Source organism: Drosophila rhopaloa, unplaced genomic scaffold (assembly GCF_018152115.1).
Source record: "Drosophila rhopaloa isolate 14029-0021.01 unplaced genomic scaffold, ASM1815211v1 contig_3, whole genome shotgun sequence".
In the NCBI taxonomy this organism is placed as follows: Eukaryota; Metazoa; Arthropoda; class Insecta; order Diptera; family Drosophilidae; genus Drosophila; species Drosophila rhopaloa.
In genome coordinates, this window is record NW_025335123.1 from 18073712 (window position 1) to 18092417 (window position 18706).

Genomic DNA, 18706 nt, shown 5'->3' on the forward strand with positions numbered 1-18706 from the left:
AATGGTATATTTAAAAGCAGAAATTGGCCAAAGAACACTTGCTTTGAGTGGCCCCGTTTTATAAATAAAGTATATTTTCTGTACGAAATTCTTAATGCCTAATACTCAGATCAAGAAACAAGTTCGCCAGCGAAAAAACTTTAATCTTTTCAGTGTGACATCATTTTTGAGAGTTCACTAGAATTGAGTGTGCTACGCCCAGCTGGGTTGGTTGAAAAGCAGCTCAAATTCAAAAACATATCTGCAGGAAAGTGCCCTTGAAGAATATTTCCAAGTACCTTGGCAAGACGAGTCTTCCGGTAAACAAGAATATTAAAAAACAACACATTTTAAATTTAATAGTTGTTTTTTCATCGCCAGGCCTCTTTTTCATCCTCGTACTCAGATTACATCGCGCTGCCAACCATCTGAAATGAACTTTGGGTAAACGTCTGGCAGTGCAATACAATTTTCTGGTATTTTTTCGTCGATTTGAGTACCGATGTGAAAAATGGGGGATCTGAGTACCGGGGTAAAAAAAGGGTTCGTAAGACGTTTGCCTCTCGCTCCCTCTCATAGCTGACGAACAGATTTGGTCGGTATGAGTACTAGACTTAGCCGGTGAATTTTGTTTGCAGGATGTTCGTTTAAATGAATGCCCTTAATATCGAAAACAATGTTTTGTGGTATATACTTAAAAATTTTAAATTGTAAAAGAAATCGAGACGGTATCTTTTCCCGACTGTTCCACGGTCACATCATCACTTCACGAATTTCATTCGCCAAGTGAGCACGCGGCTTCGTCTGATTCTGCAAAAGAAGTTTTTATTCTGTGACTTTTGTGAGAAGTTAACAACTGAAGGTATTGTGCTATTTTATACATAATTATCATCTTTTCGAGCCCCCAACTACTTAAAAAAAAGACGGGGAATAAGTGCATGGTGTGCCCCGTAATTCTGCCATTGATTTTTTTGTTTCACGTCACCTTGCGCTAGATTCTGTAGTTATGTAATGTGCTAATTTTTTTATTGTGTCGGTGGTGGTTTAACTAATTTTTTATGTATTATAATCAGCCTTGGTTTGACTGCACTGAAAATAACTTCCTTGAAAGGTATAAAAAAAAGCCGAAAAGTGCTTACATAACCAGCCAAAGTAATTGTGCCGAAACGGTGTTTGCCTTAAATGAAACACGTAATAAACTGGGCATATAAACGGCCTTCTCAAGTCTCTGATCCCTGTTAATTAAAGTAAATCTGAAACGCCCAAGGAAAAATTAATAAAGCCACGCTGGATAATTTGTCCCCCATTTTTTCTTCATATTTTTTTTTGCAACCACGCTGGAACTGCCAACTTATGCAATTGGCAAAAAGTTGGCAGGCCGGCATGTCTGAACGAAAAATTTGCACATCAGCTGCGGGTATTTTCCGACTAAAATTATGCCAATTGACTTGCATTTGCATATTGCAAACTATTTGCAGGCGATTTATTAGTGAAAAGTGTAAAAATTGACTATTCTACTGCCCAGTCACACTCACGAATACATTGGAGAATAAATTCCATGTGCCAGAAGCGCCCTCTCGCTCACTCCCATCCCAGACACCAGCGGCGCGTGCAAGTGCTTAGCTGTGTTTGTGTGAGAGTGAGTGTGTGAATGTTAATGTTCCGTTTTTTTAAGAGAAAATGTAACCATTTCTCTTTTTACCCCTTTCTCTTCTGACCTGCTTTCTTCTTTTCTTAAAGGTAAAAAGTTCTTGCAAAAAACCCGCGAATCCAAATCAGGTTTTCTCCACAGTTCCGTCACTTTTTTTTTCCTTTGGGCGACTTAACCCCTTCTGACGTCAAACTTTGAACTGTGTCTACTATTCATGTGATTTTATGTTTATTTTGCCCCTTTGTGTGGCCTTTTAGCGCCATTTTGCACTGATTAGTGATTAGTGTTTAATATTACATCTCCCTGCCAAATCACATTTCTCGCGTCTCAGCGGATTTTTTCAGCTTGATTTTCAAGCATCTTGTTTATTGTACTCCCCTTTTTTTGTTTAGTCTTAGAAATCTGATTTGCAGACTGAACAAAAAGTGAGCAGGATAAACTTGGCCGCTTTTGGCTTTTACACCAACTCCGCTGCACTTTTGGTTCAATCTTTTTTTGTTTATGGGCAGCCGTCAGGGGCCGCTCTCATTGTTTTTTATGTAATTTTTTGCGATAGCGGGGGACCTTGAAAAAGCGTCGCAGACAGTTATATAAATAACTGTATTAGCAGCGGTGTTTATCTAATCGCTTCACGCACTTTTTTTTTTGAGCGCCGCCCTTCTTCCGCGTGCGCGAAAGTGATGGGGAGAGGAGAATAAAGAGAATGAGAGAGCGGTGGACAGACGTCAGAAAGCTAAGTCACATGCTAACAGTGTTGCCCATGCTATCTTTTACAACTAAGCTAAAGGTTAAAAATAGCTTAAAAATAGCTACATTCAAAAATATGTAGCTTTAAAATAAATTAAACGATTTTACTCGTAAAAAAAAACAATAAGAGTTCTTCAAATATTGTAATCGCTACCCTGCCTTGTGGGCTAGTGTTTTTGTGTCAACTCGAAATGTTTTTGTTTTAAATAGAAATGCCCTCTTCAGTCTTGTAAAGAACAAATGTTGTGAACCAAGTTATATATAATTTCTAACATTATTACACAATTTTTTCATCGCTTAGCAGCATAGACATTTGGATTGAGATCTTTTTAACAATACACATTCTTATAATTGTAAAATATTTATTAACTGTTTACTGTCCAAGTATACAGTGATTAAAAAGTATGTGAAAAATTGATTTCCAGTTTAAGATTCGATTGGCCATGCGCTTTAAAGAATTGTACATTTGACTAAACCAAATCTGACTAATAAGTAGTGGAATCGGCAACTCTGCTACGCAGCTGACTTGTCGGCTCTTTGCCAAATGTAAAATCTTGTGCGTGTTTTCTTTTTTGGCAAGCATTTCGAAAGCGCCTCCGAAAACCTCGAAAGGGGCAAATGAAAAACAATTGGCCATATATGCATTTTCGGGCATGGCAAAATGAAACAAAAAGTGCTTTACAATGAGTTTGTACTCATTCGTACAACACTTCCTCTTATGCAACAAAAACGGCATTGAATTCTTAGCAACTGATAAGAGCCGATCTATCGCTCTTTCTCTGCCCCCGCCCCTCTTGCTCTCTCTCGCTCGCACACGTGCTGTTGCTGTTGCCAACCGCTAGATGGAGCTCTCAGCATTTCGCACACTCAGTGAGAGCTCTCTCTCGCCCTCGCTCAACTGTTGCTGAACTTGACAACGACGTCAACGTCGATGCCGTCGCCGACGCAGGCAGAGGCAGCACAGGCTAGGTGGCTGATTTTGGCGAACAGAACATTCACAAGCAATTCAGTTGCCGTCCGGTGCAGACTTCTGACTTCCAAGGGAATAAGGATAATTTTTTTTCGGTTTTGTGCTGTGATATAAAACTCATACAAATAGTACGTATGGCGAAAACAAATTGAAAATCAATTGAAGTTACAACTGCAAATGCATATGCATGCATCTCATTCAAACAAAAGTGATATTTTTTTTTCCAAACCAACCTTAATCAAACTAGAGCAATGAAAATAATTTGCCTGGTTATGTAAAACAATAAGTTGAACTTGAATGATTTTTTTTCGTGGTGTGTGGTGCTGCCTTTCATTCTTATGCAATCAATAACAATGAATTAAGAATAAACTTAACCCTGGATTGGATACTACTACTCAGCCTTCGGTGGAAGCTTTCCACGTGCAACTGTAGAATTTTTCCAGCTGGGGCTATGGCTATTACATCACACGTTCTCTCTCTTGGCCAAAAGCTTCGCTCTCTTCCAGTTAATCAAAAGTTTAACCCGATTAGATAACGGTTGTTTTGGAAGAGAATTTATGTCGAAGAGAAACGCTCTCTTTTAGCCTGTGTGTTACATAAACCTTTGTCAATAGAATGCTAATTTAATTTCGCTAAATTTTATTGAAACACACACGGCTCTAGAAGAGTGGGGCTGCTCTTGAAAAATTCTAAAATTAACGAAACACGCTTCAATGGCGAATGCCAGCTGCCAAAAAAGTGTGGCCTCTATAGCCATCTTGCTCACACCCACGACAATGCCCATATACTGGCTTTTCCATTGAACTTTTTCTATTCTCTTATTTAAATTTTTTTGTGTGGTGTGGCAATTATGCAATCTCAAACATTACTCAATGAAAACCAGTAAAAGGCTGTTTTATTGAACTAGAACTGCATATGATTTATGCAATTTTATATAAAATAAATTGGATAAACAATTTATGCCACGTAACACACATAATCCCGACCGTAAAGTTAACTCAACTCCTTAGTTTTTAGCTGCAAACTGGTTAGAACTAAATTCGAATATTCTACAATTATTCATTTATTTAGCTCGATTTAAACCACGTGGCAAATTTAACCGGCCAATGTTCAGTTTTTTTTCCGCAAAACCAGTTTTGCCGGCGACTGCTCATACACTCATACCATTATAATCATTTATACATGTTTATTTGTTGTAACCAAAATGCTGAGTCCCCATAAATCATCAAATATACAATAAACTAACTTTAACCTTAAGTTTTGATTTTCATTTACACTAACACATTCTACTGCATGTTTAACATTTTCGCGTTATTTAATTTTTCATTTGTCGCTAAAACCTTTTTATTTTTAACCCCTCATTTCATTTAATCGATTAGTGTTGATCCAAAAAAGTGCATGTTTTTTGGTTTCGGTTTGTGTATCGCATCTCCAAATATCATTTAGAACATTGAATATTTTCACATTTTCATTTGGCTTTGGGCTATTCTTCTATTGTGCCTTCTGCACCTGTGTAAAGAAAGTGAATCGTACATCCACCATACATACCGTAAACGTAAACCGTAACATTATGCAACGCATGGGGAGCGGCTCCTCCTGCCTCCCATCCGTATATCAAGCACCACCTGCATGCCATTGGGATATCGTCATCCATAACCATCACAGAAGTACCATCATCGGTATCAGTATCAGTCATCATCCAACGACGGCTAATGAGACGAGCGAGACTAATGAGAGTTTCGGGCAATTGCGCGATGTGTTTACAGCAAAATGGGCAAGGATTTCGATGCTGTTGGATTCGTCAAGGACTTCGCTGCCGGAGGCATCTCCGCAGCCGTCTCAAAGACCGCCGTCGCCCCCATTGAGCGTGTGAAACTGCTCCTGCAGGTTCAGCACATCTCGAAACAAATCAGTGCCGACAAGCAGTACAAGGGTATGGTTGATTGCTTTATCCGCATTCCAAAGGAGCAGGGATTCTCGTCATTCTGGCGCGGTAACTTGGCCAACGTCATCAGATACTTCCCGACCCAGGCTCTGAACTTTGCCTTCAAGGACAAGTACAAGCAGGTGAGTCGTTTAACTCGACTGGGAGCTGTTGCAAAATTGGACCCAAAAACTAACGCCCTGTGCCTATAACGCTGTAGGTCTTCCTGGGAGGTGTTGACAAGAACACCCAGTTCTGGCGCTACTTCGCCGGCAACTTGGCCTCCGGTGGTGCCGCTGGTGCTACCTCTCTGTGCTTTGTCTACCCCTTGGACTTTGCCCGTACTCGGTAAGTTAGAAAAGTGAAACGAAAAATTGTAAGGAAAATAACGAAAATCTTTCCCTCTAACCAACAGCTTGGCTGCTGATACTGGCAAGGGTGGCCAGCGTGAATTCACCGGTCTGGGCAACTGCTTGACCAAGATCTTCAAGAGCGACGGCATCGTTGGACTGTACCGCGGCTTCGGAGTGTCCGTGCAGGGCATCATCATCTACCGTGCCGCCTACTTCGGCTTCTACGATACCGCCCGCGGTATGCTGCCCGACCCCAAGAACACACCCATCTACATCAGCTGGGCCATCGCCCAGGTTGTGACAACCGTCGCTGGCATCGTGTCCTATCCCTTCGATACCGTGCGTCGTCGCATGATGATGCAGTCGGGTCGCAAGGCCACCGAGATCATCTACAAGAACACACTGCACTGCTGGGGCACCATCGCCAAGCAGGAGGGCACTGGTGCCTTCTTCAAGGGCGCCTTCTCCAACGTTCTCAGAGGCACTGGCGGCGCTTTCGTGCTTGTGTTGTACGATGAGATCAAGAAGGTCTTGTAAATTAAATTATTAAATTATTCAAATCAGCAAAATACAACAACATACAACAAACAAACAGAAAACTAAACACTACCAGCTAATTATGTTAGATAACTGAAAGAGAACAGCTAAAGCAACAGCAAAGTTTGATCTGCAACCAACACCTCTTACCAAGAACAACGGCAAGCAATAAGAACCCTTCCTTCCTCCCTCCCCCTGATATAATTATGAAATTATATTAGTTATAATAACTGGGAACTAATTTACGGAACGATGGCCAGAGTCAATAGAACAACAATACAACAGCAATGCTAGGAGACGAGGAGACGACTCAGCTCATGCGATACCCACTACACTGAAAGACGAACGAACATAGCGACGATATTGATTAGTATTGTTAAGTTTGGGTTAGGCTATTTACTATATCCCATCATGCTGCTGGGTCGCGCCACATCTCCCCAGCCAAATCAGTGTTATCGATAAGATGCAAAGAATCGACCGAAGACCTGTAGATTCTTTAGCCTCCGACACGACAAACAAACTCAACCTCGGTTGGTTTAAAAATATATAAAAATTGAAAAAATAGTACAATGTAGTGTGTTTTCTTTCTGCGCCGTGTGTCAATGGATTAAATTGCAAAAATTAATGTGTGTTTCGTTCTACGTGATTTAAAGAATATTATATGGGATGATGATCGTTGGCTTATGTTACTAAGGGATCTTTGCGGTTTTTTAATTTAAGAATTTATAGTAGCATACTTACATTGTATTTTTGCTTAATACAAATATATATGCCGTTCTGACGTTCAAAATGGTTTAAATGCTTCACAGAGTCATTAGGGCGAGCCTAAAAGCTCACCTTTGTGTATTAATCCTACTGATGCTAGGGTAATACGAATCTTAGGAGTGCATCTTTTTACAAAACCTTTTATTTAAAACAAATATACAATAAATTTTTAAAAACCAAAGGCAATGTTCTATGTTGCTATTATATTATAGTTCTCGAATACTTTTTGAACCAGACTAGAATAATACAAATTTTAGTTAAATGTGCAAACAAAAGAGAAAGTTGCCCACGGCACAATTCCAAATTTATATAAATTTCACTTTGAAATAATTTATAACGAAAGCTAGCCTTTACAATAAGAAATTTATGGTGGTCGTTTTTCATAATCTTCAAGAATTATTGACAAATTTGGTAGGTTTATGAAGTATATTTCTTTAATTTATCAGCGAGTGCATTTTTTTTTCAAATTGTTCGTTGTGTTATACAGCAAATTAGTCACAGTTTCTTGAAATCTCAACTAAATAGTCTTGACTCACTTTTCATTATCGAGGGACTTTCTTCGACTGGTATTCCCGATTCCCTTTTACACAGTAACGTTCGATGGGAATACAAGTGGATAATGAAAAATTTGAAAACTAAGTTGGCCAAGCCAACGCTTTCGTATGTTTTCAGTTCAAACGGGCTCAGAACTTCGTCAGTCTTTGTCAGTTCAGATCTCGTTCGCTGCTGAATCAAAATTATAAATTGTGAAAAAGTAGAAGTCGTTTTAGTCTTTTTACCTTCCAACTTTGATACTAAACTGAATTGTTTTAAACTAAAGAAAACCATAAATCCAAAATGGGTGATGAAGGCGGTGGCGGTGGCGGTCATAGCAAGGACCTGAAGGGATTCCTCACGGACTTCATGATGGGCGGCGTTTCGGCGGCGATTGCCAAGACTGCTGTGGCGCCCATCGAGCGGGTGAAGCTGATCCTGCAGGTGCAGGAGGTGTCCAAGCAGATAGCGGCGGATCAGCGCTACAAGGGCATCATCGACTGCTTCGTTCGCATTCCCAAAGAGCAGGGATTCTCGTCCTTCTGGCGCGGCAACTTGGCCAACGTGATACGTTACTTTCCCACCCAGGCCCTGAACTTCGCCTTTAAGGATGTGTACAAGTCGGTTAGTTTCAACGGCGAAAGAGGAGCGCTCTTTTGTCAAAATATGTCCTTAATATCCTTCCTTACAGGTCTTTCTCGGCGGCGTAGACAAGCATAAGCAGTTTTGGCGCCATTTTGCAGGAAACTTGGCCTCTGGCGGTGCAGCAGGTGCCACTTCCTTGTGTTTCGTTTATCCCCTTGATTTTGCCCGAACCCGGTGAGTTACAGAGGCGTTCATCTTTTAACTTGTTAATTTAATTAATTAGGATGGTATACTCTTTTTGATTTCTACTCAAGAAATATAATATTTTAGGACACAAAATTAACTTTAATCCCTGAGCTTGAAATGAAAACCTGGGACTTAATTGCCAAAATTAAATTAGTTTGAAAAGCATCATTAATATTATTTATTCTTATGTGACTAACCTCTTGATAAATCATTTTAATGCTTTATCAATATACAGTTATTCATGTAATTTTTTTTAAAATGAATTTCCTGATTATTTATTTTTGTACTGATCCTTTGTCATCTCTTTTCAACAGCTTGGCCGCCGACGTGGGTAAGGGCGGCAATCGGGAGTTCAACGGCCTGATCGACTGTCTGATGAAGGTGATCAAGAGTGACGGCCCCATTGGCCTGTACCGCGGCTTCATAGTTTCGGTGCAGGGCATCGTCATCTACCGGGCCGCCTACTTCGGCTTCTACGACACGTGCCGCGACTTCTTGCCGAATCCGAAGAGCACGCCCTTCTATGTGAGCTGGGCGATTGCCCAGGTGGTCACCACCGTGGCCGGCATTGCGTCCTATCCCTTCGACACCGTGCGCCGTCGCATGATGATGCAGTCCGGCCTGAAGAAGTCCGAGATGATCTACAAGAACACGGCCCACTGCTGGATGGTGATTGCCAAGCAGGAGGGCATCGGTGCCTTCTTTAAGGGCGCCCTATCGAACATTATTCGCGGCACCGGCGGTGCCTTAGTTCTCGCCATCTACGACGAGATGAAGAAGTATCTTTAGCCCCGTTTTCCGGCCGTTTGTGGTGCGCCCGCTTGGTGGCCATCTGCATCAGGCGCACCACATAGCACACCACGAGAGCGCCCCACCGGCAGAACCCACCGTCAACACACCGGTTTCACCCCTTTATAGCAAAGGATTAGGACCCCAATAAATTAAAATGATTTGATGGTAGGTGGTGGCATTGCTGCCCCTCTTCTTCTCATTTTGTGTTCACAGTGGTTGAGAAAATACAAATAATTTATTGAACTTAAATCTTTGTTGCGCGCTCTTTGTTTTTTTTTCGTCGCGTGGTTGTTTTTCTTTCTTTTGTTTTTAGGTGCATGTGTGTATTGACTAGGGTGGGCCGCTTTTAACTAAGATTTTCTCAAGTTTACTACAATTGTTTTCCTTTCTCCTAGCTGGCTAGCACTTTCGTTTAACGATATAAATTGTTTTTTCTTAACCTGAATTAACAATAATTTTAAGCGTGTTTAAAGTGTGATTTTTTTTTGTCGGAGTATTGGAACAAAGATATTATAACAAACCAAAATAATTGCATTAAAAAAGTTAGAAGAAAATAAATACAAACCATTGTAGGGCTGAAATATTTTTAAAGACTAATTATATTTTCCGAAAAATATTTGTGGGACTGTTAGTTCCACATTTTTTTTTTGAGCTAAATAAGTATTACTCATTATACTTTTAAAATTAAGACGTATACAATAACTATTTCACCGACATCTATAAATATTTTCAATTTCTTTGGAGCGCCCACCCTAGTCTTAGACATAGATGTGTTCTTGTGCGGGTGGGTTTTAACTTAAATGTTAGTTAGGCATTAAAATAACATTAAGAACTCATCAAGTCGAGAAAGGCTTGGCTTTCCATTGAGCTGACCGCACATGCCGTGTCGATTTGCATATGTCCTCGCATAAATTAACAACAAAAACAATAATACGTTGACAAAAAATAAGAGGCGAAATTACAAGTAAGCAAACTGCACTTATTCTGTAAACAATTAGATATTATTCTACGCTAAGATCCAGCCTTGAGTTCGCCGGACTTAGTGGGTGGCCCCGGACCTGTGGGCGAAGAACAGGAAGACTGCGCCCGCCGCGTAGGCCACAAAGTTGAATAGTCCGATAGCTCCGGCAGCCGTATTAGAGCCGGCACCCTTGCCAATAACATCCGACCACCTGGCCAGCTGGACGATGGATCCGATGAAGTACAGCAGCGTCAGCACGGCGGTGGTGATCAGCTCCTGTTTGTGAGGAAGTGGTATGGTATTTAGTACTTTACTTATATATATCCTATATCCTATACTGATATGCTATGTCCACTTACAGCAAATATCCAGTTGATGTTCAAATTGAGGGCCTCGCGAATGCCCAAGAAGTAGGCGGCAATCAGCAGAATGGTGATGATGAACGAGAGCACGATCACAAACATGAAGAACGAGGTGGCCGAGGTCAGGGGCGGAGAGGCCAGGGCCATGCAGATAATGCCCAGCACCTGTGGATATAAAGAGGATAAAGGAGACATTCGTGAGTAGAAAGGCCAGAGCGATTTAGATTTGACTATTGCCAGAATTGTTTAAAAGGCTATAACTTTCTCATTGCATTGCCAAAATTAAGAATGAAAAACTTTTGCATATATATATCAATGTTAGTGCATATTAATAATACAAACTACGCCCATTAAAACAAAAAAAAATAAAAGGATTTCGTAAGCTTTGTATTACGAAGAGAATTATACGAAGATTAGGCTTGTTTAACATTTTTAGAAATATGAAAAATCACCTTCATGTTAAATTTAATGACCACCAAATAATGAATCGAAACAAGAACAATAAGGAAATTAAAGTGTAATTCCTTCTTTTTCTCTTTTAATTATATTTTTCATCAGTGCTCGCCCAGATCGTGATCTCCAATTGACGGGCGCCTCTTCAAGGTCACATTTTATATGAAGTAAGCATGCTGTGATGTCACCTTTAATTGAATTCACACTATGAACGAAATGGCTGTTCTGAAAAGCGAATGTTTTTTTCTGCCGTGAATTCCAAGATTTTTTCTGCACATATTTATTTTGGCAAGGGTTTTTCTTTTTCTAATGGGATCGAAGAAGCTGTAAATCCTTACATATGATAGCGTTAATTTACGAATTCAATTATAAAGGTTAATCGATGCTTATTTTTTGTTTTTTTTTTTTTTGGCCGATTTTCCTTTCCAAATTTCCGAAAAATGGGTTTGCAGAAAAGTGTCCAAAATCTGCACTTCTAAGCTCATAACTTTTCTTATAGACATTCGATTTCAAAGTGGCATACCTCTAAATGATCGTGGTTTGATTCCCTAAAAATCTGTGTTTTCAGTTTTTTTTTTTTTTTTTGGTCGATATTTCGTCATTTTTAATGATGTCACCCCTTTCCAAATTTTCGAAAAATGGGTTTGGGGAAAAGTGGCCAAAATCTGCACTTCTAGGCTCATAACTTTTCTTACAGACATCCGATTTCAAAGTGGCATACTTCAAAATCATCGTGGTTTGATTCCCTAAAAATCTGTGTTTTTAGTTACATTTTTTTTTTTTGAGTCGATATTTAGTCATTTTTAATGACTTACCCTTTCCAAATTTCCGAAAAATGGGTTTGCAGAAAAGTGTCCAAAACCTGCACTTCTAAGCTCATAACTTTTCTTACAGACATCCGATTTCGAAGTGCCATACCTCAAAATTATTGTGGTTTCCAAATTTTCAAAAAATGACTGTGCAGAAAAGTGATAAAAAATGTTTAACGAACTTCCCAGTCCAACTCTTTGACCGGTCTTGTTATGTTTGTCCGATATTTTTGATGACTCAACTATCTTTAAGTAAATTGTCAGAACCTTATCAAAATTGATTTGGTTGGTTAAGTACCTTTAGAACATAAGACTGGATGACAGGCTGTGATGACACACATTCTCCTGCGAGTGAAGCTCAGATGACGTGGTTGTTTGGGCAATTAAAAAGCAATAAGCTTTTGGCGACAAAAAAAAAAAGAAAAACAAATAAGCACAAAAAAAAAGCAAATGAAAACAAGCAGGTGTGCGCAGTCGACTTCAACATTTGGTTTTGGTTTTGGCTAAAACAAAAGGTACACGAAAAGTGAAAGCTGAAAGTTGGTAGCCGGGCCAAAAGCGACCTGTTGATAGCGACATGTTGTGTCTGTTGCTTTTGCCGTCTCCTTTGTTTTTTGCCATCTATCTGGCAACAATTTACTAACAGCAGCAGCGAATCAAAGGTTGATTGAACCGTCAGCGATTTGTTGATCTTGGATTGCATTCGCATTCGCATTCCCAGCGACAACAGTGAGCACTTTTTGAATGGTGTTCTTCATGTTTTTGTTTGCTTGTTTGTTTCAGGTTCGCACTGCCCCACAAATTTGCGTCACTTTTCAAAAATAAGAGAAAGAGATCTGTCAGGGAATTATACGAATTTTATCATCTCTAAACATAATTTATGGACGCTTTTTTTTTATTTGTACTTGTGTGTATATATTTAACGACTAGATCTGCATATACATGGGCGTAAATATATGTTTTACTGGCGGGGTCTGTTGGTCACAGCTTTTATATGTAGATTATGTGTGCACGATAATATATACCGAGTTTATGTATTTCGTAACGCTCCAACGGCCAAGACAAATGGCTAAAAAGAATAAGAACTGCGGTTTAGTACACACTATGGCCATATACATACATACATGTGTATAGTAATAGCAATTTGCCTTGTGGAGCATTAAACAGTGCGTAGAGACCGAATGCATCAAAGTATATCGATCACGGTTCCAGCATAATTGTGTATGTACTTTTTCTGCGCAGTCAATGACGCGAAACGCCACTGAAATTGGATATAGTTCTTGGCCTCCGATTATACGGTCTGGGTCCCAACACTCAAAAAAAAATAGCACATAGTTTTGGAAGCATTGTCTTAAAATTAAACTGTTGACATTATAAAGTTATACGATTGGATTCAAAACTAATACAATGTATGTACTTTGTAGTTTTATTTCCAGAGTTATTTTTTAGTTTGGAATTCATGTATCAATAGTTTCCTTCTCTGGGTTAATTTTTTTCGGTGTAGCATTGTCTGTTGTTTGTGAAGTTCAATGGAAGCCACAGCAAATCCAAAAGCCAGAAACACAAGATCAATTTGGACTTAATATTAAAGAAATAAAAAAACATGGTACCTAAGGCATATTCACATACAATAAATTTGTTTTTTAATATTTTTTTCATACCTTTATAGTTTTTATCTTGTAGCAGTAGATAAACTCTAGTTATCTCATAGAAAGGTCAAAGGCGGGTCAACGCACCTTCGTGTTTTCTATCAGGTTAATTTTAAAATTAACAAGAAAGGAAAGCTAACTTCGGGCGGAGCCGAAGTTGATATACCCTTGCAGAATACTCTGTAAATTATATTCTCCAAAATTATTCATATGATGCATTCTTAATACTCATAAAAAATCCGAACTTCCTAGCTTTAACAACAACAAAGTTATGGCATTTCCAATCGTTCAGTTATATGGTAGCTATAGGATATAGTCCGCCGATTCTTATGAAATTTGGTAGGTCGGATTGATTGGCCAAATATAACACCCACAAAAAATCCCAAATTCCTAACTTTACAAACACCAAAGTTATGGCATTTCCGATCAATCAGTTATATGGCAGCTATAGGATATAGTCGGCCGATCCTTATGAAATTTGGTAGGTCGGATTGATTGGCCAAAAATAAAATCCATAGAAAATCCCAACTTCCTAACTTAACAAACACCAAAGTTATGGCATTTCCGATCAATCAGTTATATGGCAGCTATAGGATATAGTCGGCCGATCCTTATGAAATTTGGTGGGTCGGATTGATTGGCCAAATATAAAACCCATAGAAAATCCCAACTTTCTAACTTTACAAACACCAAAGTTATGGCATTTCCGATCAATCAGTTATATGGCAGCTATAGGATATAGTCGGCCGATCCTTATGAAATTTGGTAGGTCGGATTGATTGGCCAAATATAAAACCCACAGAAAATCCCAACTTTCTAACTTTACAAACACCAAAGTTATGGCATTTCCGATCAATCAGTTATATGGCAGCTATAGGATATAGTCGGCCGATCCTTATGAAATTTGGTAGGTCGGATTGATTGGCCAAATATAAAACCCATAGAAAATCCCAACTTCCTAACTTTACAAACACGAAAGTTATGGCATTTCCGATCAATCAGTTATATGGCAGCTATAGGATATAGTCGGCCGATCCCGGCCGTTCCGACTTATATACTGCGTGCAAAGGAAAGAAGGGTGTGTGCAAAGTTTCAATCCGATAGCTTTAAAACTGAGAGACTAGTTTGCGTAGAAACAGACAGACGGACAGACGGACAGACAGACGGACAGACGGACAGACGGACAGACGGACATGGCTATATCAACTCAGGAGGTGATCCTGATCAAGAATATATATACTTTATAGGGTCGGAGATGTCTCCTTCACTGCGTTGCACACTTTTGACCAAAATTATAATACCCTCTGCAAGGGTATAAAAATATGCCATCGATGTAAATATTTGTTCTGTGCTTGGGATAAACAATACAGATAGCAATGCTTGTTCAAGATAGATACACGCAAAGTTGAGTGGCCAAGTGGCAAATAATCACATGATATGTTTAGCAAAATCATATAATAAATAAGGCTCTATATATTTGGCCCCTTTTTTTCCATTTTATTCGTTAACAATTTGTTAACCGGGCCAAGACGAAGCTTAAAAGATGAGCTCACTTTTCTCAGCGCAGTGCACTTAGTCAGCGTCAATTACCTTAAATATACACAAATACACAATATAACACAAATACACAATTTGCATAGCTTTTTGCACTTAGTACAGTACGTTTCGAAGCTGTAAAACTATTATGACGTAGTTAGCTACATATGAAGAGAAAATAATTATAATTAATAACCACAACTCCATTTCTTTTATCAAAAATAATTAAATATGGAAACTATCTTGAAAATTATCCAATAGTCAGAAAAATTAATGATAAATATGTATAAATATTGTGTGACCTAGACAACTGACCCAAATAGATAAACATAGCTACCTTAATTCTTAAACGTATATTTATTGATAATATACTCCTACGTCTTTCAGAGTTTTGCTATCAGAAAAAACCAATCGGCTTACGTATATGGGTCGCACTGTACCTATATGCCCATATACGAATGGATGCCGTAACGATCGATCGCATTCTCCAATCCAAAAACAAACAGCAGCAACTGTCTAAGGCAACTTTACTTTCTGGTGGTTAAAATTTCTTGAATGACACCGAATGTGTGTCATAATTTCCGCTTTTGGCGAGAACATTCAAATTAAAATCCACGACAATGATGCCAAACAATGTTGTGTATTCTATACGAATTGGCAGCTTCCAAAATATCTTACGTAATTGCTATTATAAAAAATTCTCAAAGGCAGGCACCGCGACCAACAAAACTTAATAATAAATCGTGCTTGTTCCGATTTGCATATACTTTGTATGTGTATATAGATCATACTTGGCCATGGAATGCATAAACATATACATAAAATATGTATGTATGTATGCCCGATCTACTTATAAGTTGGGGCATTTCAGGGTCCAAAATGCTAATTTCCAGGGCAGCGCACGATAAGATAGGCCGAATTTGATTACAACTCCTGGAAGTGTAATACTTTCGGGGGTTTTGTCGATATTGGACTATGGGGCGGATGAGTAATGGGCAGGGGCAAATTAGCAGTCGGCAGTCAGGTGTCAGGCATCAATTGCCTTATCACGACGATGGCTTCCGAATCTGCCTTCCCCCGTATTCTTCTCCACTCGAACAGGTGGTCGGCTCATTATCGCCCACCTCTTTCGGATAACGGGGCGTATGAGTAACATCCGATTAGCCAGTACTCCAACTATCCGCAAAATTGTGCAACATGAGTCACGGTCAGTTAACCCGTTTTAAACCCTAACTGCAGGGTAATTAGCACTTCAAGTGCTTTGCAACATATACATACATAAGTATTATTTGCATACAATACTGTTTATCAAGTTCTTTTAAACTAAAAAAATGTATTATGATTTATTGTAAGGCCGCCCTTTTTTAAAATGTGTTCTACATTGGAAAAAAGAATTGTGAGTATTTGGTTTGTATGCACATTCAATAATTAATATTCAAAACAAGTTTCAATTTCACATAGGTTCTAAAAATAATTAATAGTTTAATGAGTTAAACGCCAATTTGATAATTGGACTATTGAATTATTTATTTAGAGGGTTAAGGCCTCTCTATTTCAGTTGGGAACCAAGCAGGTGCATATATGGCCCTGTTTTTGTGGCAAAGTTAAGTGGCGCACTTTTACACATTTTGGTTGCGCTGGGACTATCAGCTGACTATCGCCAAAGGTGGCCGATAAGATTAGTTTCCACAAAAATCCTATTGACAGACACAAAGGAAACCAAAAAATGAATGGCCATTTATGACATCAATGCATAAGTAGTTAGTTTCGTTGTTGCCAAATGAATGGGATTTCTAAGAAAGCCCTTTGAGTAACTGCAGAAATATCAACTCCATCGCTCGTTTATGATAATCGCTGTTTGTCGGGGCAGAAAATCAATAAATAGCACTTTATAGCCGACAGTTTATTGCGATGGTAATCATATCAGCAATTTCGCCACCTCACCACCCCACAGTATTCCTCCCCCCAATTATATTCACTATTGATTTTGTATAACAACTGACGAACAGTTAATAATGCATTTTTCATGTGCGGCCCCAACAGTTGTCGGCGCCTGTATCCTTTGACCTTGGCTCAATACAGAATGCTTAATGAGGTAGATATGGTATAAAGCATAGGAATATTGTATATTATAGGGCGGGGATACCTTAAAACTTTCTACAACTGAGCAAGTGACACACGCAGCTAAGACAGAAGTACACACGAATTAAAAACCTATAGTTTAAATTTCATAAGAGTTATCTTAAAAATAAACTATAGGCTGTTTGAAGGTATAAGTATTAAATGAGTTCCTTATATTATACACAAGTAATAACAAACGAAAGTTTGAAAGTTTAGAGTTCATTTAACAATTTTGTTTCTATGAATATTTTTTTCTGTGTACCCCCACTTGTAAGTGCGAGTGCGAGTAACTTGTGTTGGCGTAAATGCAGCGCCCACACGACTTCATTTGTGCCCATTGCGGCTGTGGGAAAACTCAGTGCTTCAAATTCCAGGCCAAATGGAGTATTTCGTCTGTTAAATTCAACTATTGACCAGAATTTCTGCAGGGGCAGGGAAGAACCGAGTGGTAGGTGGTTTGAAAAGGGGCGCCATTGACCACATGGCCCTGGGCTCACATGTTTGCAGTTCCCACAAGCTGTCTTCCCCCTATCTTATCCGCCTTAAGTCTAATGAGATCCTGACATACCTATATGTGCGTATACACACTTGTTGATATATTTCTATAATTGAGTACACATCGAGGGACTCTTGGATTTCTTAAGTCCCAAGATATCTCAATAAAGAATGGTGGGGAAACGAAACCTATAGATAAAACCATTCAATTTGTGACGATAACAGTGTTCGCTACTTTTTTCTTAACCATTTATTTCCTAAAGTTATTGAAAGCTATTGCTCCAAATTATAAAATTAAGTTAGCAGACGAAATATAATATAAAATCCCGAGCTTTCAATCAAAATAATATTTATATTTAATTTTTTTTTTTCTGTGCACAACATTTTGAGAATATTTCTTAGCTTAAAGTGTACTCACAAACTCAACAATTTTGATAATTCCCGGGGTGGTGCGGAAATAGTCGATGTTGAGGCGGATGGCGCTTCCGAAACCGCCATTGCTTCCGACGGCCGGGTTTGCCCCACCGGGCGGACCGTTCGTCGTTGTTGTTGTTGTGCGTTCGATGTTGACCACGGTCTCGACCATATTGTTGCTGCTTTTGGTGGTTGGCGGGGGAGTTTAGCTGGGCAACTATTTTTAAACACTTGTCGCGATTGTCACAAAAAAATAAGGCAAAAAATAACCACTGGTCGATCGGCGGCTATATCTATATCTATATATTTATATCTGTATGACGCCCTCGCGCGCTTCTGATTTTAAAATATAAAGTGTGTGTACATATATATGTATATATCTGGTAGTAAGGCAATATCGCGATGCGATTGCTGCGTTGTTTTGTCCACGGCGGTCGCTTGTCGACTGAACTGCGAACCGCTGGCTGCGCCGCTGCCTTGCGGCCGCTGCAGGCTAACGGTTAACTAAATCGAGCGCCGCTCACTCTCGCTCTCACCCGCTCTCCCACTCGGCCAGTTGGTTAGTTAGCCAGTTAGTTAGTTGCGCGCGCCCTTTGACGACGCCCCTGCGCCAAGCCACAGCCCACCGCCCATCGCCCCCCCAGCGGGCAAACTAGTTTGCTGCGCCTGCGCCGCCGCTGATTCTTAAATACTGCACAATGGGCCAGGTTGCTGTTTTTTATGGGAGAAATAAAACGAAAAAAAGTTTGGTTCCCTTTTTTGTATAAGGAGCTCCCACAGAAATAAATATAATTTTAAGTTTACTTAAAAAGGTTTCTAACAG

The 18706-nt window shown here is 39.4% G+C and overlaps 3 protein-coding genes across 4 annotated transcripts; 2 read left to right on the forward strand and 1 right to left on the reverse strand.

Moving 5' to 3' along the window:
- The first annotated feature begins 722 nt into the window (after positions 1-722).
- LOC108045250 (ADP,ATP carrier protein) lies at positions 723-6728 on the forward strand. 2 transcript variants are annotated; one of them, XM_017124517.1, is made up of 4 exons: positions 723-841; positions 5114-5414; positions 5492-5619; positions 5687-6728. In XM_017124517.1, exons 2-4 carry the CDS (start codon positions 5118-5120, stop codon positions 6159-6161), a joined length of 900 nt encoding a protein of 299 aa, XP_016980006.1. In that variant the 5' UTR covers positions 723-841; positions 5114-5117; the 3' UTR covers positions 6162-6728. The 2 variants fall into 2 exon arrangements, with proteins under 2 accessions (XP_016980006.1, XP_016980007.1); XM_017124518.1 differs by lacking the exon at positions 723-841 and adding an exon at positions 3352-3475.
- Positions 6729-7605: 877 nt separating this feature from the next.
- LOC108045258 (ADP,ATP carrier protein) lies at positions 7606-9332 on the forward strand. The gene is made up of 3 exons (XM_017124528.1): positions 7606-8084; positions 8152-8279; positions 8606-9332. The coding sequence occupies exons 1-3, from the start codon at positions 7764-7766 to the stop codon at positions 9078-9080; spliced, it is 924 nt and encodes a 307-aa protein (XP_016980017.1). The 5' UTR covers positions 7606-7763; the 3' UTR covers positions 9081-9332.
- Positions 9300-18335, reverse strand: LOC108045259. The gene is made up of 3 exons (XM_017124530.1): positions 17888-18335; positions 10404-10571; positions 9300-10320 (listed from the first exon to the last, which is right to left on the reverse strand). Exons 1-3 carry the CDS (start codon positions 18053-18055, stop codon positions 10123-10125), a joined length of 534 nt encoding a protein of 177 aa, XP_016980019.1. The 5' UTR covers positions 18056-18335; the 3' UTR covers positions 9300-10122.
- Between the last annotated feature and the right edge of the window lie 371 nt (positions 18336-18706).

Bases quoted from the DNA above. Each gene is read 5' to 3' on its own strand.
- LOC108045250 (XM_017124517.1), top strand. From the start codon at position 5,118: ATGGGCAAGGATTTCGATGCTGTTGGATTCGTCAAGGACTTCGCTGCC. The intron at 5,415-5,491 runs GTGAGTCGTTTA...ATAACGCTGTAG, and splicing joins TCAAGGACAAGTACAAGCAG to GTCTTCCTGGGAGGTGTTGA. The intron at 5,620-5,686 runs GTAAGTTAGAAA...TCTAACCAACAG, and splicing joins TTGGACTTTGCCCGTACTCG to CTTGGCTGCTGATACTGGCA.
- LOC108045259 (XM_017124530.1), bottom strand. From the start codon at position 18,055: ATGGTCGAGACCGTGGTCAACATCGAACGCACAACAACAACAACGACG. The intron at 10,572-17,887 runs GTGAGTACACTT...TTATATCCACAG, and splicing joins TTATCAAAATTGTTGAGTTT to GTGCTGGGCATTATCTGCAT. The intron at 10,321-10,403 runs GTAAGTGGACAT...CCTCACAAACAG, and splicing joins ACATCAACTGGATATTTGCT to GAGCTGATCACCACCGCCGT.
- LOC108045258 (XM_017124528.1), top strand. From the start codon at position 7,764: ATGGGTGATGAAGGCGGTGGCGGTGGCGGTCATAGCAAGGACCTGAAG. The intron at 8,085-8,151 runs GTTAGTTTCAAC...CCTTCCTTACAG, and splicing joins TTAAGGATGTGTACAAGTCG to GTCTTTCTCGGCGGCGTAGA. The intron at 8,280-8,605 runs GTGAGTTACAGA...TCTTTTCAACAG, and splicing joins CTTGATTTTGCCCGAACCCG to CTTGGCCGCCGACGTGGGTA.